Source organism: Betta splendens, chromosome 8, assembly GCF_900634795.4.
Source record: "Betta splendens chromosome 8, fBetSpl5.4, whole genome shotgun sequence".
NCBI lineage: Eukaryota > Metazoa > Chordata > Actinopteri > Anabantiformes > Osphronemidae > Betta > Betta splendens.
Genome location: NC_040888.2, coordinates 8,310,988 through 8,329,017, shown reverse-complemented (window position 1 = coordinate 8,329,017; position 18,030 = coordinate 8,310,988). Strand labels below are relative to the sequence as shown.

Sequence of the window (18,030 nt, the reverse complement as noted above, 5' to 3'; positions counted from 1 at the left end):
TGCATTGTCTGCAGGATTAGGAGCCGCCCGACGGCTCCCTCCGACCCACAGGCAGAGATCTCACGGCAACTGGCGCGGGCCCTAATCCTGCCCAACATGTGCTCCAAAGGCCGACCAAGTGGGAGTCCGCTCTAATCCAGGTATCACATATCCGAGCTACACAAGGACTTCAAGTTTGTGGCGAGCAGCACTTGAGCACAGGACTTGAGGAATTTGGAGCGGGACCAGACTGACTGGCGGAAACTGACCGGCAGAGTTTTCTCATGTAGCTTAATCTGCAGGAAATGACTGGGTTTAGGACCAAGCATTGTGTTTTTAAGATCCAGTCCATCTGGGCCGGATGGGGACACAAGTCACATAGAAATTGTTAGTATTAAAAAATATATATTTATAATTCAGTTTCTTTATATACAACTGTTTTATTTAAATAATTTTTGATTGTATGTGTGTGTGTTATAAGGTTATAGATCAACTGAAAACCTATTTTTTTTATTATTGCTGTCTTCACTCCTAACCATGACCGTCCTGCCTCTGAGCTGACGTCATGAGGTTCAGGTCTGCTGTGGTTCAGCTCAGGTTCAGGAGGCGGTGGTGATCCGGGGGGTTCCGTTCATCCTTCACTGGGTACGTGCTCCGTCTGACTCGTCTGGGTGACGAGCACAAAGGATGAGGCGAGGTGAGAATGAGGTGCACACACGGGGCCCCGCACAATGACCCTCAGATGCATCTTTTCCTGAGTATGGACAAATATTCCATGGTCGGATCAAAGGGGAGAAAGCGACCAGGAGGTTTGTGGATTCATTAGATGCTGCTCAGCCATTGGATTCAGGCTAATAGGCTCCTTGTGTGTCTCCTGGTCGTCATGCAGCTGCCTGGCACTGAGAGGCCAGAGTTGGAAAGAGGTCTGTGGTCCAATCACCTGGCAGAGAGCCCAGCAACACTCAGGAAGTGTACCCCCCCCTCCATCTCCCTCCCTCCTCATTCAGCCCCGCACCTCAAAGCATTAGTAATGCATTCCTCCAGTCCAGCAACAAGCAGGGTAATTCAATTTCCTCAGCAGCAAGACCGTGTGAAATTTCATTTGCATCTCGGGGGCGGCGTGTAAGACGGGTTTAAAAGCCTCGCAGCCTCCGTCATGCTCCGCTTGTTTACCACATTGTTTAGCGCGGCCCCTACAATAAACAGCAGGGGGCCGATGATGTAATCCCCACATTCGTTTGATGAGAAATAACTCCGATCAGACAGAATATGGCACATTGTGGATAAAGGACAGACGTTTAGTCAGACCTTAGCTGTGGACAGTTCTCTTCCTATCTCACTGCAGACCCGGAGCCCGGTCGGACCAAGCAGCAGCTGGACGGGGAAACGGAGGAAGTTGACAGCACCAGACTGTTGGCCCGGCGCTGACACTGACCCCTCGCCTGCTGTCGGTCAGACACACAAAGATGCCTTTCTGCCCCGCATGCGAGCCTGCGGCTGCCACTGCATTACAACCAGAACTGCCCCAGCGCAGCCAAGTCACCTCCAGTCACCAACATGACCTTCAGTGGGGCTTTCAAACACAGCATGAGTAGGTTTAATGAGGAATGGAGTTTACCTGGAGCGGATTTTGTCCAAATCTTCGTTTGTTGTGAAGTCATTCCTTTTCTTTTTACTAAACAGGAATTATATAAATCCTGTAGAAACAAACCTGCACACTAATAATTGTAAGTTGTATCAAGTGTGCAAGTGTGTGATGTAAAAAGGCCAATGATCGGTGTGTCTGTGAAACCAGGGAGTTGAGAGTGAAGTTCTGCTGCTACCTAGTGTCTGTTTCTGGTCACGATGCTGCGCGCAGAAACGACAACGTGGAGGCGAACAGTTAAGGTTCGTTTAATTTTAAAACACGGCATTCAAGCTCAATGTAACCACAGGTTGTACAAGTACATATTTAGAGATTTCAAAGTTGTGATTTTTTTTCTCCCCAGAAAAAAAACATAAACAAACTTAAACATATTATGTATTTAACACATTCACATTAATGAAGTCATGCCCTGCTTTCTATAAAAAAAGAAATCCATATTCAAATACAGTAAAAAATGTTTAAAATGTGAAGTACAGACACAACAGCATGTTTTTTTGTTCATTTTGTAAATGTTTCTGATCTGTACAGGCTTGAATAAGAAATAGAAAGAGTATGACTACTACTAAAAAACAGAGGTTGCATCAGTGTAATAATGAAAATCAGGCTCATTTTTTGGTCGACTGCACGGGCCGCCAGGAACTGTCAGCTGTACAAGTAAAAAGAGAATCAGCTAATAGAGTTGTGCTTCAACCTGTTGGCACAGTCTCAAATTAAAAATAAAAACTAAAAGCGCCGTTACTGGTCACGAAGCACGTCTAAGAGAAGCAAGTTAAAGAGGCAGCAGTACAAAGATCTCGCTCCACGTCTGAAGGATCGTCATGCGTCGACAGGGACAGTGGTTCCAGGTGATGCAGAGCCCTTCGCGTCGACCGCTCTGCTTCCAGGTAGAAATGCTAAAACACATTTGAGGCCAGGCCGACGCATCCGATTCCTCCGGGAAACACTCTAAACTGTTTTGTCTAACGTGTTCACACAAGATTGCCTTCAAATGCCTGTTGGGATGATTAGGGACAGGATTACGTGACTCTAACCTGCTGCAGTGTGAACCAATTCTCTGCTCTGTTAACAGAAACACAGAGAGAATAACGAGCAGTCTGGCAAAGAGCGAACTGAAAATTCACTTGAAACGTATGTTGCAGGAGACAATGTCACACATTCGTGTCCTGCCCTCCGCCGCTTTAATGTCGTTATTGAAAAGGCTGTTAAAAAAAAGGCTTAAAACAAACACCCCCCCCAGCTGCGCTTCCATCATGAAGCTTCTCATCAAATCCTCTGAGATGGTCACAGCTTCGCAAATTACAGTCCCTGCTGTGGAAAAGTGGCTCGTCACTGTATTGCTTTTGAAAAGAAAGATTCAATTTCAGACCTGTGTCGAGTGCAACGCTTAAAGAAAACTGGTCCCGGGCTAAAGATCTGATGTGGAATGCAAAAACAAGCCAGTGTGCAGGTGCACGAGAGAGATTCAGTAAATCAACATTAGGATACACAAATATCAGATTTGCATTAGAAGCTTCTTCAGTAGAAAGAAGACTGGGATGTTGAATTGGAAAATCAATCTATGTTTTACTGTGTGTGTACTACTTGTGTATGTGTGTGTGTGTGTGTGTGGACGCAGTTAAGACTGTTGATTCCTACATTATTCATGTGTAAGGCTTTTTGTCACTCTGCCACTTTAAAGAGTGCAGTACAGTACAAAACAACACAACGACCAGTAGTTTATAAGTGTTAGTCTACGAGCACTTCCAGTGTCCTCCACAGCGCGACGTCCCGTTAGACGTGACAGTGTACCTGTCGTGGTGCATTAATCAGAAGAGACACACAAAAAAGTCCAACCTCCAGAACAGATAAACTCCCAGCACGGCTTCTTTTTTCCTGCAGTCGAGGATGGTGGAACCTCCAGAATCACGAGAGGGTTCTTCCTCAACAGCACGTGTGGTTTTTCGTTTTCATTTACAAGCGAAGGCAAACAGTTTATGGAGTGAAGGTGAAGTGACTGGATGAGGGGGGGGGGGGGGGGGGGGGGTGGTGATTGAATGTGTGGAGACGTCAGAGAGAAGAGTCCAGTGTTGTCTAGTGCGCTGGAGGGGTGTTGGGGTTGGGATCTGGTCGGCTGTTGGCCAGGTACTTTGCTCGCATGCTGGAGGTGTACTATAAAAACAAAACCACAGGGGAAATTGAAACATGAATTTACAGTATCACTTTTTATCATTAAAAGCAGAAAGTGACATCAGTGACATGTCACATTTAAGTACGAGTCATCCAACAAATCTTCCAAACTAGTTACTCCGAAGCATTGGAATCTAAAGGGGCATCGAATGACTCTCATACAAAATGAACACAGATACAGCTACAGAGGAAAAAAAGACAGAAATACACAGTGTATTTGAAAGTACTTCAATTTGCCATTGACCTTCGTGCATTTTGGGCTGAGCTGCTCATTCATGTACATTTAGGATGCACCCATGCGCTTTATAAATATACGAGAGAGGAGGACAAAAGGCTGCATTCAGACTTTAAAACCTAATGGTACACATATGTTGTGGTTCCCCTTCGGAGCCATTTGGACAGCCTAAAGATGTTCCTGCTGAGCATCTGCACTGATGCACTTACTGTAAAGAAAAAGAAACCTGACCCTGCTAATTCTGGGTACTGAATTTCTGCAAGATCAAACACAAAAGCAATGTTTTAGGAAGTGTTTTGTGTGTTACAAACCCCGTACCCATCCTGAACTCAATATGACTGATAAAACCCATTAAATATGCTTTAACACATCAGGAAGATGTTGGGATGGCTTCATAATCTGACTGGTCAACTCTGGTACAGTGCTGCAGGGGACAAGGGATCATGCAGCCTGGGTCCAAAGGAAACAAACAGCAGGTGGGACACTCAGTAAACTTAAGAACAAGAGGAAGTGGGGTTTCCAGAAGCCCTACGTGGGACTGAATAGGCGGTGTGGAGCTGGGAGTTTGGGAGGTGGAACAGGCCGGCAGGTGGATGAGTCGGGCATGTTCTGTACCTGTTAGCATAGCAGACGAAGTTACCAAAACGATCTTGAACTCTCCGAAGGCTTTAACTGCCAGCAGTGACCGCTGTTACTGTCCGCGGCAGTCAAATACAACTGTGTGGGTTCGCAGAGAAGAAACGACAAGAAGAGAATGTAGAGAAGATACACAAAGCAGCGTCTGGGTCGAGGCAGACACAGAGGAACCGGGGAGCGGCAGGAGGTCTGGTAGAGGGGCCGGGCTCGGGAACGCAGGAGGGAATAACGGAGGCGCGAACACTGGTTCAACATCTGCTCGCTATTTGATACAGTCTTAAAACATTTTACTTTGATAGAAAACATTTAGAATCTCACACTGTTCATGACCTGAACCCATTTTTGACAGTGTCAGTAAAAGATCCTTGAAACCAGCTCACATGCAATTGTACAGACTGAGTTCATCATCAGTTCATTCTTATAATTGTTACTGGTCGTGAGTCGGGATCCACTGGTTCCACAGTTCCTGAAATATGTATTTTACTCAGTCCCTCACTAAAAGCCGCCAAATGACCCACAGGTTCTTCTATACTTCCCCAGTGTTTACACGGAATATGACACTTACCGAGGGGGGAGGAGACTCCCGTCCGATCAGCGGCGTGTTTTCACAGCGGGAGTTCTGGAAGTTGGCATTCTGAGCCCTGTTGAATTAAACATGCAGTGAGCTCCAACACAACAGACAATTCCCAAATATGAAACAAGAAACTGAAATTGTGAAACTCTTAAAGTTGGATTAAAAATACTGATTTAAAAAAAAAAACAAATTGGTGAATCCCCTCCCCCACAATCCCCATAATAATAAGTCTCGCTCATGAGAGAGCAAGCTTTGGGTTGTACAACATCACTGCTGAAGAACAACAGCTGCATGTGCCACAGAGAGCTGAGCATCTCCCTGGAGGCATATTAATGAAGTAGTATCAGACGCAATGAGCAACACTCAGGCATCTCCCACCGATGCCTTAATGTCACTGATCATATACCACTTACATGTATTCCGTGACGGGTGCATTGCTGACGGTGTGAGCGGCTGCAGGGATGGAAGTTTCGCTGCCGTAACTGCTGCCGCAGCTGTAAAGACTGGGCATGTGGACCCGGTAGAGGTTGTCGTGGTTTTGCCTCCCTCCGTGGCTCAGGGACTCGTTCTCGCTGTCGTCGTCACTCCTGCAAAGGCGACAAAAACAATGTGAGACCACCACCACCAGGGGGATCCCCCGGCCTACGAGCGCCATGACAAAGGAGCACAGAAAAGACATACGGTCACTCTTAAGATTCATCTGTTTACGTCAAACACCAGAGCCACAGTTGACTTTTACTGGAGTCTCTTTACAGTCATTTTGGCTCAATAGCGTTTGATGGAAAACAATACAGTGAACAGTGGGACTGTCAGAACAGCAACAGTGGCACAGAGGCCTGTCTCCCCCTGGTGTTCATGGCAAGCACACTCATTTTCCTGCACATCACAACAAGATCAGAGAATCCCATTCACTACATTTAGATTAGTTTCAGTACTATTGAAAAGTCATATATTCAAATGCCCTCACAGAATAAAACCCACAAAGAAGAAAACCTAAGTAGCACCCGCCGAGAAAAATAATAGGAAGCTCCAGCTGAGATCAAACCGATCAACCTGCCCTCTAATTAGGCCGAATTAACTATGGGACACAGCTAAAGGGATGGCTGTGCTTGCAGACGCCCTGCAAACCTTATCAGTCGCTGATAGGACCAAAAAGCACATCAAAACAATTTCACCCCTCAGCTGTAGAAAGTTGACACCATTCCAGGCAGTGGTTGTGTTAGATTAAGGCCAACCCTGTTCAATTAGGAAGCATAATGGGAAGGTATCTATTTGAGGAAGCAACTGGAGCCTCCTGGGCTCGTCCCAGTGGTAAACAGATGAAGCCTTTGAGCAGCAACCAAACATGTTTTCTATCTGTATAGATTTTTTACTCAATTACTGTGCCACACTCCGATGCTGTACAAAATGGGGGTTCAAAGAGCTTCTGTAAAGCCATAATTAATTGATAGGGTTATCCTCCTGAATTATTTCTAACCATATACACTGCTCAGCCAACAAACTAAAAGCTTTTATGCTGGTTGCGATGTGGTTGTGAGATGTCAAGCGTACACAGCAGTGAATGACTTACCTTTTGCCTTTCCATGTGTGAGGTACACTGCAAACAATTGAGCTAAACATAAGCGCGGTGACAAAGGAGAAGAGCACGAGGTAGATGAGCCCTTCCAGTCCATCATAGCACAGACCCGTCATGGCCTGGACGTAGTCCTGCAACAGAGGGAGGCTGAGGTTACGCAGCAGTCTACTTCAAAAATAAGAGGGAAAGCAAAACAAGAACACACAAATGGTAGAAAGAGTTGAATTTCAGCATGTGGACTGGAACAGGGGCTTCAAAATGCATCCACTGTGATTTCTCATTTAAACTAGGTCAAACCAATGAGAGCACAGTTGGTGAACCAGGAAAAAAGCAGCTCATTTTCACCTTGGTTTGAAAGGAAGCACTCGGCTCCACATTATCATGACGGAGGAATCTGCATGCGGTGCTCAGCAGTAGGATTTCAGATTCTACTGGCTCTCTTCTAATTATCATGAAATAATAGGCTCTGGCCCAGTAAGGCGAGGAGGAGGAGGAAGCAACAAGGCAGCGCTCCGCTTGCAAGTGTGCGCTTAGAATTTGGATCCCACCGAGGGACAGTCCTCCAAAGCCTAGTGATGGCCAAGTACTTACAATCCAGCCAGTTTCATAAATTGTACACAGCCAACATCAGTTGGACAAGAACTCTGCAGGAAGGCAGATGTTATTCAGGGTGACAGGTGTAGTCAGCTGTACCAGCATAAAATAGGGGCTTGCTTTATACAACTAAGCTGCACTACAAAGATGTCGCTATGCATCAGCGTTGATGCCCTTTCCTTGAACCAGAACCGGCATGACACTGCAGTAAGAATGTTTGGAGGTCTTCTCCACACTGCTCACCATGTGCAGGCTGCGACAGTCCACCAGGGCAGTGAGCTGATGAAGACCGATCTCTGTGGTGTTCAGAATCCTCTGGATCTCCTCCAAACTTCCCTGGAAATGAGACAGGAGAAGAAATGAAGAATCTAAACTCCTGGAACAGACCTGACATAAACATCTACTCTGGCATTGAAGCAGCATCTAGGAGCTGAATAAAAGCCTTAGGCAAACACTAAATACTAAGCATGACTCTCATACATGTGTAGTGGTTTCCTGTATGTCAAAAATAAATGTGTTCATGTGAATTGAGAAAGTGGAGGAGAAATATTTAGACACACACTATTCATCTGACAAATGTTAGCAATGTCTCTTATCAATATACAGCTGCACAAAGCAGCTCCAGCTGAAAAAGCAGATTTAATGTCTAACTCATTTTCATGGGCCGCCTCCCGCCCTCATTACAATTTCAGCAGAAAACGCATTAGATGGCCTGATAAAAACATTTCCACAGCCTCAGCACGTTTCTCTGTGTGGGTCTGTGAAGTGAAAGATGCCTCTCTCTGTCCCCAGCGTCAGCTCTGATTTGGGCCTCTGTCAACTAAGAACACGGACCCACACAGGACAATACCACAGTGGACCATTGAAAGCCAAATGCAGCTAAATGGACATAATACAGGTCCCAGGTGGGCTGTCAGCAGATCTTTATGTGAACAGGTGCACTGCTATTTTCTACAGGTCAATTGTTTTGTCCTGTTCACGGGGGCCGTCAATCACAGTGAATGCCACAGTAATACAGGGGAGCCTGTGGGGGAAGAGGGGAGTATTTTTGGGAACAGGAGACATACCTTAGTTTGTTTATACTCTCTGGTGGCAGAGCGCAGCAATTCAGACACATCATCCTGCATCTCCACTAATGCTTTATGGCTCCCGGAAAGTTTCTGAAATGAAATAAAACATCATTATTGTTGAATAGCTCACCTCGACTTAATTTTCATTTTCGCCCAAGAATCGTCTTTCTTTGTACTCTAGTCTATTGACACATAGACAGAACATACATCACTTCTATATAGTGCTTCTTTCTAAATGGATGCCCAGAATTCAGAAGAACTCAAGGTTTTCACTTATTCGTGCAAGCTGCGTTAAATAAAACGCATAGTCCATTAAATGAACCTAGACTCAGGATGAAAGCTACGTCTCAAGCATCATACATACATTGAAGCAGAAGTGTTCAGCTGCTTCTGGCAGTGGGGCAAGTATTTTACTACTGCATGGGAAAAAGTCACCCTTTGAGGCAGGGGAAGTGACTCACAGAGGATCTATTATTGTCTGACTGTTGAGATCTGCCCGTTACTAAAATACTAAAATAATAGAGCTGGTTTTCATTTAACTTGTTGAAAACCTCAACAAAAACAAACCAATGTGACAACATATGCAACAAACCTGTTGGTAGGGGTTGGTTTGCTCCAAACTGCACATAAGGTAGTACTGCAAGATTTCTGGGATTGGAGGAAGAGAACATGTAAGCAGAGACACTTAAAGTCACGCATGAGGACCTAACTATTATGTTTTAATGGAATAAGGTGAAGAAGCTATTTCAGAGAGCTCTAGAAAAGGTTTTTTAAAGGAAAGAAAGCCTTATTTTATAGATCACAAAAGAAGCGTGGTTTGTATTGGAGCCACTTCAGTAATATTTTATGCTTCATCCCTATTTTAGGATTCATCCTTCCGAGCTTGGCCCAAGTTATTACTTGTTTTCTTCTAGGTTAGTGCTTAAGAAGCCATGTGTGCTCCTTCTCTCCTGGCCCATTACGGCTCCACTGATTGTGCGACTGTGCACCCGCGGAGTTAATCCAAAGCTCTGGGTGAAGCGTTCCGACAGAATTAAAATCACACGTGCTGCAGTAGTATGAATGAAGGAGCTGTTCTCGTGACACAGCGACGCGGCCAAGAGGCTTCACAGCCGTTGGTTAGATATAAGCCTTATTACTGTGCACCGCTTCCTGGGAAACAACATAAACAACTGTTGCATCACGTCTGGAGCCGCTGTGAAATTCCAACAAGACCAAACTTGTAGGCTGCTCACAGTGGAGCCGTTTAGGCCGTTACGTGCGATCACAGCCTACTTATTTTCTCCAAACCACATTAAGGGGAAGGAGTTAATGAGAAACCCACTCAACGTGACTAAAACTCTGCAGACAAGCTGCGAGCGGAGCACGGCCAACCACCCGACACATGGTGCGAGTGACGTCCAGACGCGATGCTGCGTCAGGAGCTCCTCTCCCCACACAGCTGGGCATGAGAGGAGAGTTTCCGGAGCAGCGAAGTAAATATCGAGCGGGCGTCATACACCCACGAACATAACTATCAGGAGGAGAGCATTTCCTGGAGCCTGGCTTTTGGTGATGAATAGAAATGCTGAAGCATCATCACAGGGATAGATTTTTAGAGATCGTTTTTGAGGCATTCTTGTTCAGCATAGCAGAAAATTTTGAATTTGTTCTGCTCTTGACTCAGCAATGAAATCTGATGGCACAAACCTGATGCTTGTGGTCAGATTTGATCACAAGCTTCATCATCAGGTTTAACATTTTGGCAGGATGTGGGAAGTCTAAACTAAATGAGTCCAGTCAATACAGTATCAGTCAGTACCCAATCAAATATTGGGACACACTGATTTACTCCTTATGAGGAACTGCTGGACGCCAGATGTCAACCAACCAAACAAATATTCTAGCACAAGTCTGACAAATGAATATTTGTAAATATACCGTAAGGTCCACAGATGTCCTGCATCACTATTCAGAGAAGGCTGCTAAACTATTAGAATGCTGATACAGTTGCTGCGACTTGGCATCGGGCACAGATTAACTCTCACTCTCAGTCTAGATTATAACCATGTGTCTGACATAATTGCACAATGTGGACAAGGCAGGGGAATGAAAAATGACAATCAGGGCCATTGAAATGATGCATGATCTAGAAAATATAATAGAATGCAGGAGAGAAGAGGAAAGCAATAAATCCAGTGAAGTAATAACACACTTCATGATATCCAGAGGTTTTTCTAGGGCAATTACAAACAGACATGAGCTGCAAAGGGAACATAAACAAAAGTAAGTTGTTTTGAAGGCCGAACAATTTAATGTCAGATAATATCTTGGGGATTAATCAGCTGCTGGAGATTGTATTGCAAGAAGGATTTATTTGAATTGCTGAATGTGTAACATGTGTAACGAAGAGTTCATAGAACCTAAAACCCTCGGTCTGCATGAATCAGCCCCGGGGCAGAATGCTGCTTCATCACAGTGCAGCTCAGTGCGCAGAATAACTTTGTGCTCATGCTTCAAGTCAACCATTCATTACATCATTTACAGTTGGAAGGCCAATTGCTCCTCTGAACTTACTGAACGCTCAGTTTGTGTATTCAGCAAACATAATATTTCAGCTAAGGAAAACCAAAAATAAAAAAAACAACCAAGATGCAGAAGAGGCATCATGTGTCTCATCCTCCCAACTTCCCTATTCGCTTGCATGCTCTCCTTCACAAACAGGGGTACATTTTTCCATAACCATCATGGACCAGATTGTGCAACTACTGAAGCCATGTTCACTGTCCATGTAAACCTTACCTTGATTGATGACTCCGTACTGTTGTGCCACTTTGCTGACATACATGTCAGGATCCACACAGAAGTCACTTGAGGTCTAGACAAGCAAGAGAAACAAGACTTTAAAAAATGAGTCAAGCTCTAGTGACAGTTTCGCTTTTTCAGTGAAGTGAAACGAGTTCACTGGCGCTATTCTAAAAGCAGTCGCTGTCGACATGAGCTATTGTTGCAGCTTTAAAAACACTTTCACATTTTGAGAAGGCGACTGTAGCTGAGAGCGTACAAAGTTTCACACAAACTAAATTAAGCCCATTTAGGTGTGAAGTCTGATTCATTTGCAGAGGAGGAAATCCCCCACATGGATATTTGCATTCAGCACTTTGCATCCTTGTGAAAAATACATTTAATATGCACGTTTAATATTTTCAGAACATTTGCATGTTGTATTCCACAATGGAATATAAAATGTATGCTCATGTATTGTTATTACAGAAATGTATTTGTTTCAACAAATGTATGGTACTTTTTATTTGACTCAGTGAAGTGAAATACAAAAGGATGGTTTACATGTGCAGTCACTAGCACTAAATAATCATGTTCAATTTCAATTGTAGTCTAATTATCTAAATTGCCGTGCAGAAAACTGTGCTGTCAACCCTGAGAACAGAATCATCCTCTGGTGAGGACACTTACCACAGACAAAGCCAACTCCAGCCCCAGGGAGACCCAGCTGATTATCAGAGCCACTACACCAAACAAGCACACCCTGGGGAGAACAGGTGGAGAGCTGAGTTCTTCTGACCAACAGTGATGTACATGCAGCGTAGAATAAAAGCAGCTTTAACAAATGTCCGCTAAAGCAGAGCTGCAACAACTGCTTAAATGATAGCATTGGACAGCTCATCTATATAGAAAACAGCATTTTTTGGCATTACTATATTTCAGTTGTATTGTGTAAAATTATTTAAGGAAAAACTAATAAATGCATGTTATTATCATATCAAACATAAGAGTTTGTAATTGACATACTGTATAAATGAATCTATCTCAACAAAGCTGAAATGACATAGAGCTGGCACTCTGATGTACTATAAATGGCACGGACAACATTTAAAATTATTTCCTGGGGCGGGTTCTTTTCATTTTCATCCTCTTGTGACCATGATGAAGATGAGACTCACCCTATGAGCATGCCTTTAGAGTTGCGAATGAGGCCAAACAGCACCAGAAGGCAGATGAGGACATCGAACAGTAGCAGGCTTATGTAGCCCAGCCACCTGTGAAGACAAATCCGTCACTAGCACCAAACGGCAAAGAGCAGCAGAGGAACCCATGTCCCAGTCAAGGAGAAAAGACAGCACTCACAATCATTTAAAACACTTTAAGAAATTATTTAAATTCAATCCTTCCTTTTTTTAATCAATCAACTGCTATTGAAATTGGGTTAGCCGACATGTGACCTCGCAAACTCTCATCTTGCATTCACTACGTATCTGCTACCATCTCTGCCTTGGATTATTGTTAGTCTGTGACTCTCTGCACCATTTGGTGAACACTGGGCATCCATGTAGGCAAACGTGATGCCCTGTAGCATCGCTACGCCACCCTGAATATTTTATAACAAACTGGAAAACACAAGACAGATTTGAGATTCTCAGCAAGCCTTCTGCTTAAAGAAATGCCCAATAATTCATTCTAACTTCTGATTCACTTACATGTTGTTGTAATTTGGAACCATATTAAACACAAGAGCCCTAGTCAACACAGCGTTACCTTTCAACAATATATGAATTCAGAGACGAGAGAGTCTTCACAATACTGTTCGTCTGCATATAACATTTATTAAAAATGCAGCACATCGGTCATTATTTGTTGTTGTCTGTGATGCTCCTTTGCTTACTGCCACTGCTCCTACTCTGCCTCATCAGATAAGAGCTGAATACACATTCTATTGTCCTTCCTGTCCTCTCCACTCCTGCAGTCTTACCTGTACCAGTCATAAAGCTCCATCTTGACGGCCAGGTCCTCCAGGGAGATATTGGTGTTGTCCCAAAAGGGAATCTCTACCATCTGTCTGACCAGCTCATCCAGCTGGCCCTGCAGCTTTTGGATGATAGACAGGTAGTCTGCATGGCGCGCATACTGGCCCTCAAGATGTTGCAGATTACCATCTACCGTCTGGTTCAATGAGGACGTACTGTTGTAAACCTAAAGTCAACCCAGGGACAAACAAGGTTGTGATGGAGATAAGAAAAGGATTCACCAATAGCCTCTGGTGCTTGGAAAAGCCAGCTATGCAGAAGGCAGTGAGCTGGTGTTGAATTATTGAACATCCTAATTTTTGATACCAGTCTTACCAGACTCTGCACCCCAGTGATTGTGCGGTTAGCATGGCGCAGGGAATACGTCAGCCGATTCACTCCATCGCAAGTCTCGCCGTTCCCATAGAAACCGACAGCAATGCCAGCGCTGAGGGGGAGACAAAAGTAAGGGAGGGGGGACAGGGGTGGTGAGGAGGAGAGATTAGCTAAAAAGACAGAGAGGAGACAGACAAGAGAGCGAGCGCGGGGGACAGCGAGGCAGGGAGAGAGGCGTGTGAACTCCACATTAACCCTGTCGGTTCGGGCCCCAGTCAACGGGTTCCTTTCAGCTTCAGCAGAAAGACTCCATACAGAGCCATGGAAACACAGAGGAATGGACCAGCTATGCCCCAAACCGCACAATATGGCTGACAAAGGCTGCAGTGAGGAAGAGGAGCAGGTCTCATAGCACAGACACCAACAACTTAGGCAAAAGCTTCCATATGTACATCAAGAAAAAGAAAATATCCAGTGCATTTTATTCTGTTGGCGGTCTTTTTATATAATGGGAAAGCTGGTATGCTTAGTAATTGTGCTTGGTGAATGTCTTTTGAGTTCTCTGTCCTCTGAGAAGCAGAGAGGGCTCGGGGCCGATGTCACTTCCTGTGCTGCAGCTGTTGTTCCTTCTGCTAACCCCGCTCTACGCCAGTGGATTTTATCCAGCAGGACGATGAGTGGATCACTTCAAGCCAAGTCAGACAAAGTCTAACAGCGCTCAGCAAACAGCACTTTGTGAATCGATGGGTAGTCCCTCTTCCTGGAGGGCTGTTAATCTCTTCCTCTCACAAACAGTAAAGTGAAGGGGCCGTCCCGCTACAGTGAAACACTGTGAAAACTCTGTGCCACTCTTCCACCGCAGGACGTTTTAACATCACATACCAGTGATTTAATGGATGGTGAAAGCCTTGCAGTGCTTCAGGAGGTCTCAGTGTCATCCTTGTCTAGTTAGTGGTCCAGTGATTGAAATTAACACTGAATTATTAATATGATTAGAGCTTCGTAAAACGTTATCAAACCTCATCTGTATTCTCCGGTGACTCGTTAAAAACAGGACGGCAACATGAACCATGACAGAAAACATGTAGATGCTATAGTGGATTGCTATAGTATGCCTGAAGGTTGTATTATTCTCCTATGCAAACTGGGCATACACAAGCACACACTCACCTGCAGACGAGTGTTGCGATGATGACGCACCAGGCCGTGCAGCAGCAGTCGGCGTTGGGCTGCTCGTCGTCTTTGTTCCGACGGCAGCACAGCCAGATAGAATAGAAGAGCAGGAACAAGAGGTCGAGGGCCAGACAGGCCAGCGCCATGCCCCCCAGTAACATGATGGACTGATGGAGAAAAGGAGAGCATAATGGAAACTTTAATGTTGACTCCACTTTTACATCGATAACCGTGAGGATAATAGACTTTCAAATTATCCCACGGGGTACAAACACAACACAGTGCAGCTGCAGAGCTCCGCTGGTTTCGGTTCTGCCAGGTTTAAATTTGCATCTGTTTTGTGTGCACATTTGTAACATTCTTTACACTTGAAGCTTTATCTCTTCATACAATCTACAGTAAAGCAAAAGAAGAAAGCTGCTTCTGATGTAAATGTAAAGTAAATACTGAGCTAACTGTGGACATGATCTACCAGAGGAGGCTGAACAAGCCACTTATAAAAGACAATAAAGTCAAATAATCCCTGAAACCGTGGCAGAAAACAATGGCAATATGTACAACCTATTCCACTGATTAAGATCACTCTACACTGGCAGATTTTCTGAGCTAGCGGCAGAGAGAGAGCGAGATGTTGTGCTAGTTAAACCTCTCAGCCAGCAGCAGTGCTTCCTATGTAGGTCAGACAGAAGACCTCTGTGTTTACTGTACACTCCTGGGGATTGACAGCTGGGCCAGATTTCCTTTCTGACACTTCAGTGGTTGAAGCCCATCTTGGTGTGACACAAACAAGTGCGATTGTCTGAGCAGATATAAAATGCCAGTGGAAAGCTTGTCTCTCGCATGCTGCTCTGCACATCGAGTACAACGGCGTCGCCCCCGAGTACGAACATATGATGCATTACATGTTGCACCACTTCCATAGAATCTGCAAATCATCATGAGCTTACAGCGAGCTATGCCGACGGCTCAGTCATCCGGGAAGGTCAAGAATTAGCCCTCAAGCCCAAAAGCACCACACTGACAATGATTAACAGTTTGTCATCACAGCAGGTTACAACGTTTGAGGTACTAAACTGACCTAATTATGACTGTGTGTGTTGGGGAACCGAGGTGAACTGTGCATTAATGTTTCATCTGTCCCATTTAACAGTGACTTTGCTTATGTTCAGCTTCTTGCTGTTCACGGGCCTTACACACATCAACAGCTGCAACCATTATCTAGCCAAAGAACACTTCCTGTTTCCTACCAGGAAGAGACTCAATCATCCCTGAGAGGGCCACACAACAACAACTCCGACGCCATACGGCGGTGGTGATGATCGTCTCCTGGAAAATGTACACCAGAGCCACCTCCTCAGGCAAAATAGGCTGAATGACACTTTGAAATGCCCCATTTGCCTGATCTCCAGCCTTCACATATCACAGATCAACCAAAGAAAAGTACATGGGATGTTTATACTTATAATGCTTGGTCTGAACGGGCCTCAGGCTATCACATCACACGTCAGTCGACAATACATGCCGGGAACGTGTCTTTTGATTTCTCAAGAATAGATTCACTTCTGGATTTTCTGAGTCAGACTTCCCCAGTAAAAGAGAAGCATCATTATCTCATGACTCCGAGCCGTCTGCTCATTTGTTACACAACTAGTATAACCCAGTGTCTAGAACGATTCTTTTTTTTCTAAACTTACCAACTATACACTCATCACCCAGTCTATTAGGAAAGTGTCTAAAGAAATGTGGCAATGACACATTAAAGAGCTCAAAATCAACAAAAGCTGGTTATTTAAATACACACAACTGCTGAGACAAATAAAGTTGTATTATACTATATATTATTGTGTTTATGTCAAAAATAATGACAGAACAGATTAAATAAATTCAATAGCTGAATCAGCTGTTTACACAGACTTTCAGTATTAGCCAACTTCTGACAATCTGGCTACCACAGATTTCTTGCTGATTGTAACACAAAACAAGGCGAGGTTAAAGCTGTGCTGTTTGGCATGGAAAAGCCCAACTCTGCCAACCACGTGACCCTAAAAGGCTCCAATGTTGAATAATTATGTTTTTAATTTCTCTTAAGCATATTAGAGGGATGTGGCTGAATGAGGCGGCCTGGTTGGTGTCACACAATGACAGCTGGTGTCTGGGAAAGGCCAAGACTTGGCTAAAACAGACACACACAGATGGTGACATGGATCAAGAGGTGAAGGACAGGTTACTGGAAGGAAGGACAGGTGCAAACACACCATATGCCAGTGACAACCGCTAATAACTGGGTTGAAGCTGCAGGCTTGCGGGAGCAGTACCATCACAATCAGAGTTATTCTCCGCCGTGGTGCGAGAGGTGACACCAAAACAAACACGAGGGCGTCGCTTACCTGTTGATACGTCCAGTCATCGGGTCGGAAATCGCTGCTAGTCTGCTCGAACTTGAAGTTGAAATGGGGGAGCCTGTGCAGCAGGGTCACCCACCACGGCGGGGAGAAGCTCACCACCGCTGCCATGGCCGCGTAGTGTCAGTGGGATCCGCTCCGGAGGCTGGCGACGGTAGGGATGCTCGAAGATGCGAGGAGGGGAGACCGCCGCATAAAGACTGTCTGCGGACACAAACAGGAAGCGGCGTCAGGCTGTGGCACGGGCCAGCTAGCTCCGCACCAAGTCCCACCTTGGCGAACTTCTGGTCCGGTTCAAAAAGTCCTGCCTTGAACACCCAAACGGCACCGCGTGCATACTGTACACCAAACCTATGACGTCACGTGTTTTAGCACTAACGTCGGCAGTTACTAGCACGATAGCTCGACGACTTCACGAGGGCAGTTGTTTGCTAACACCTAGTAACCCCCACTGACCTGGGGATTAGCCGAGCTAGTTAGCTACATGAACTGGAAACTTAATTCAACGCCGAGCCGCTTGCTACTATTCTGGTGTAACGTAAATAAGAGCAGCTTCTACGGACGGAACCCCGAGAGTTCCGGTCCGTTTACATTGTGGGCAAAAACGGAGCTCGGTTTAAGCTAGTAGTACCTGTAGCGAAGCTAGCGTTGACTCGGCTACGGTTAGCTGGTTTAGCTGCTGGTTACTTCAGTCCGCTGAGACTCATCAACTCTTTTGTTCCTCTTGGCATCTGCTCCATCACGTCCGGCGTTCGTCCACTTGTTAAATCCTCGCTTCAGCCGCTGCGTCTTCTTCCGCCTCAACAGCGAAGACGTGCCCCTCCGGCTAAAAGCTCCATCCAGGTTTTATTATTGGTTTGTGT

The 18,030-nt window shown here is 45.1% G+C and overlaps 1 protein-coding gene across 2 annotated transcripts; it reads right to left on the bottom strand.

Moving 5' to 3' along the window:
• Window positions 1-1,856: 1,856 nt before the first annotated feature.
• On the bottom strand, window positions 1,857-17,940 carry ttyh3a (tweety family member 3a). 2 transcript variants are annotated; one of them, XM_029158846.3, is made up of 16 exons: window positions 17,799-17,940; window positions 17,153-17,371; window positions 14,763-14,932; window positions 13,593-13,704; window positions 13,223-13,443; window positions 12,417-12,512; window positions 11,929-12,001; window positions 11,257-11,332; window positions 9,068-9,123; window positions 8,473-8,565; window positions 7,649-7,741; window positions 6,806-6,942; window positions 5,649-5,822; window positions 5,227-5,302; window positions 4,641-4,742; window positions 3,642-3,772 (listed from the first exon to the last, which is right to left on the bottom strand). In XM_029158846.3, exons 2-15 carry the CDS (start codon window positions 17,276-17,278, stop codon window positions 4,662-4,664), a joined length of 1,584 nt encoding a protein of 527 aa, XP_029014679.1. In that variant the 5' UTR covers window positions 17,279-17,371; window positions 17,799-17,940; the 3' UTR covers window positions 3,642-3,772; window positions 4,641-4,661. The 2 variants fall into 2 exon arrangements, with proteins under 2 accessions (XP_029014680.1, XP_029014679.1); XM_029158847.3 differs by lacking the exon at window positions 4,641-4,742 and having other exon boundaries at window positions 1,857-3,772.
• Between the last annotated feature and the right edge of the window lie 90 nt (window positions 17,941-18,030).

Bases quoted from the DNA above. Each gene is read 5' to 3' on its own strand.
- ttyh3a (XM_029158846.3), bottom strand. From the start codon at position 17,278: ATGGCAGCGGTGGTGAGCTTCTCCCCGCCGTGGTGGGTGACCCTGCTG. The intron at 14,933-17,152 runs GTAAGCGACGCC...TTTCTCCATCAG, and splicing joins ATGACTGGACGTATCAACAG to TCCATCATGTTACTGGGGGG. The intron at 4,743-5,226 runs GTAAGTGTCATA...GAACCCACACAG, and splicing joins GGGAGTCTCCTCCCCCCTCG to TTGTATTTGACTGCCGCGGA.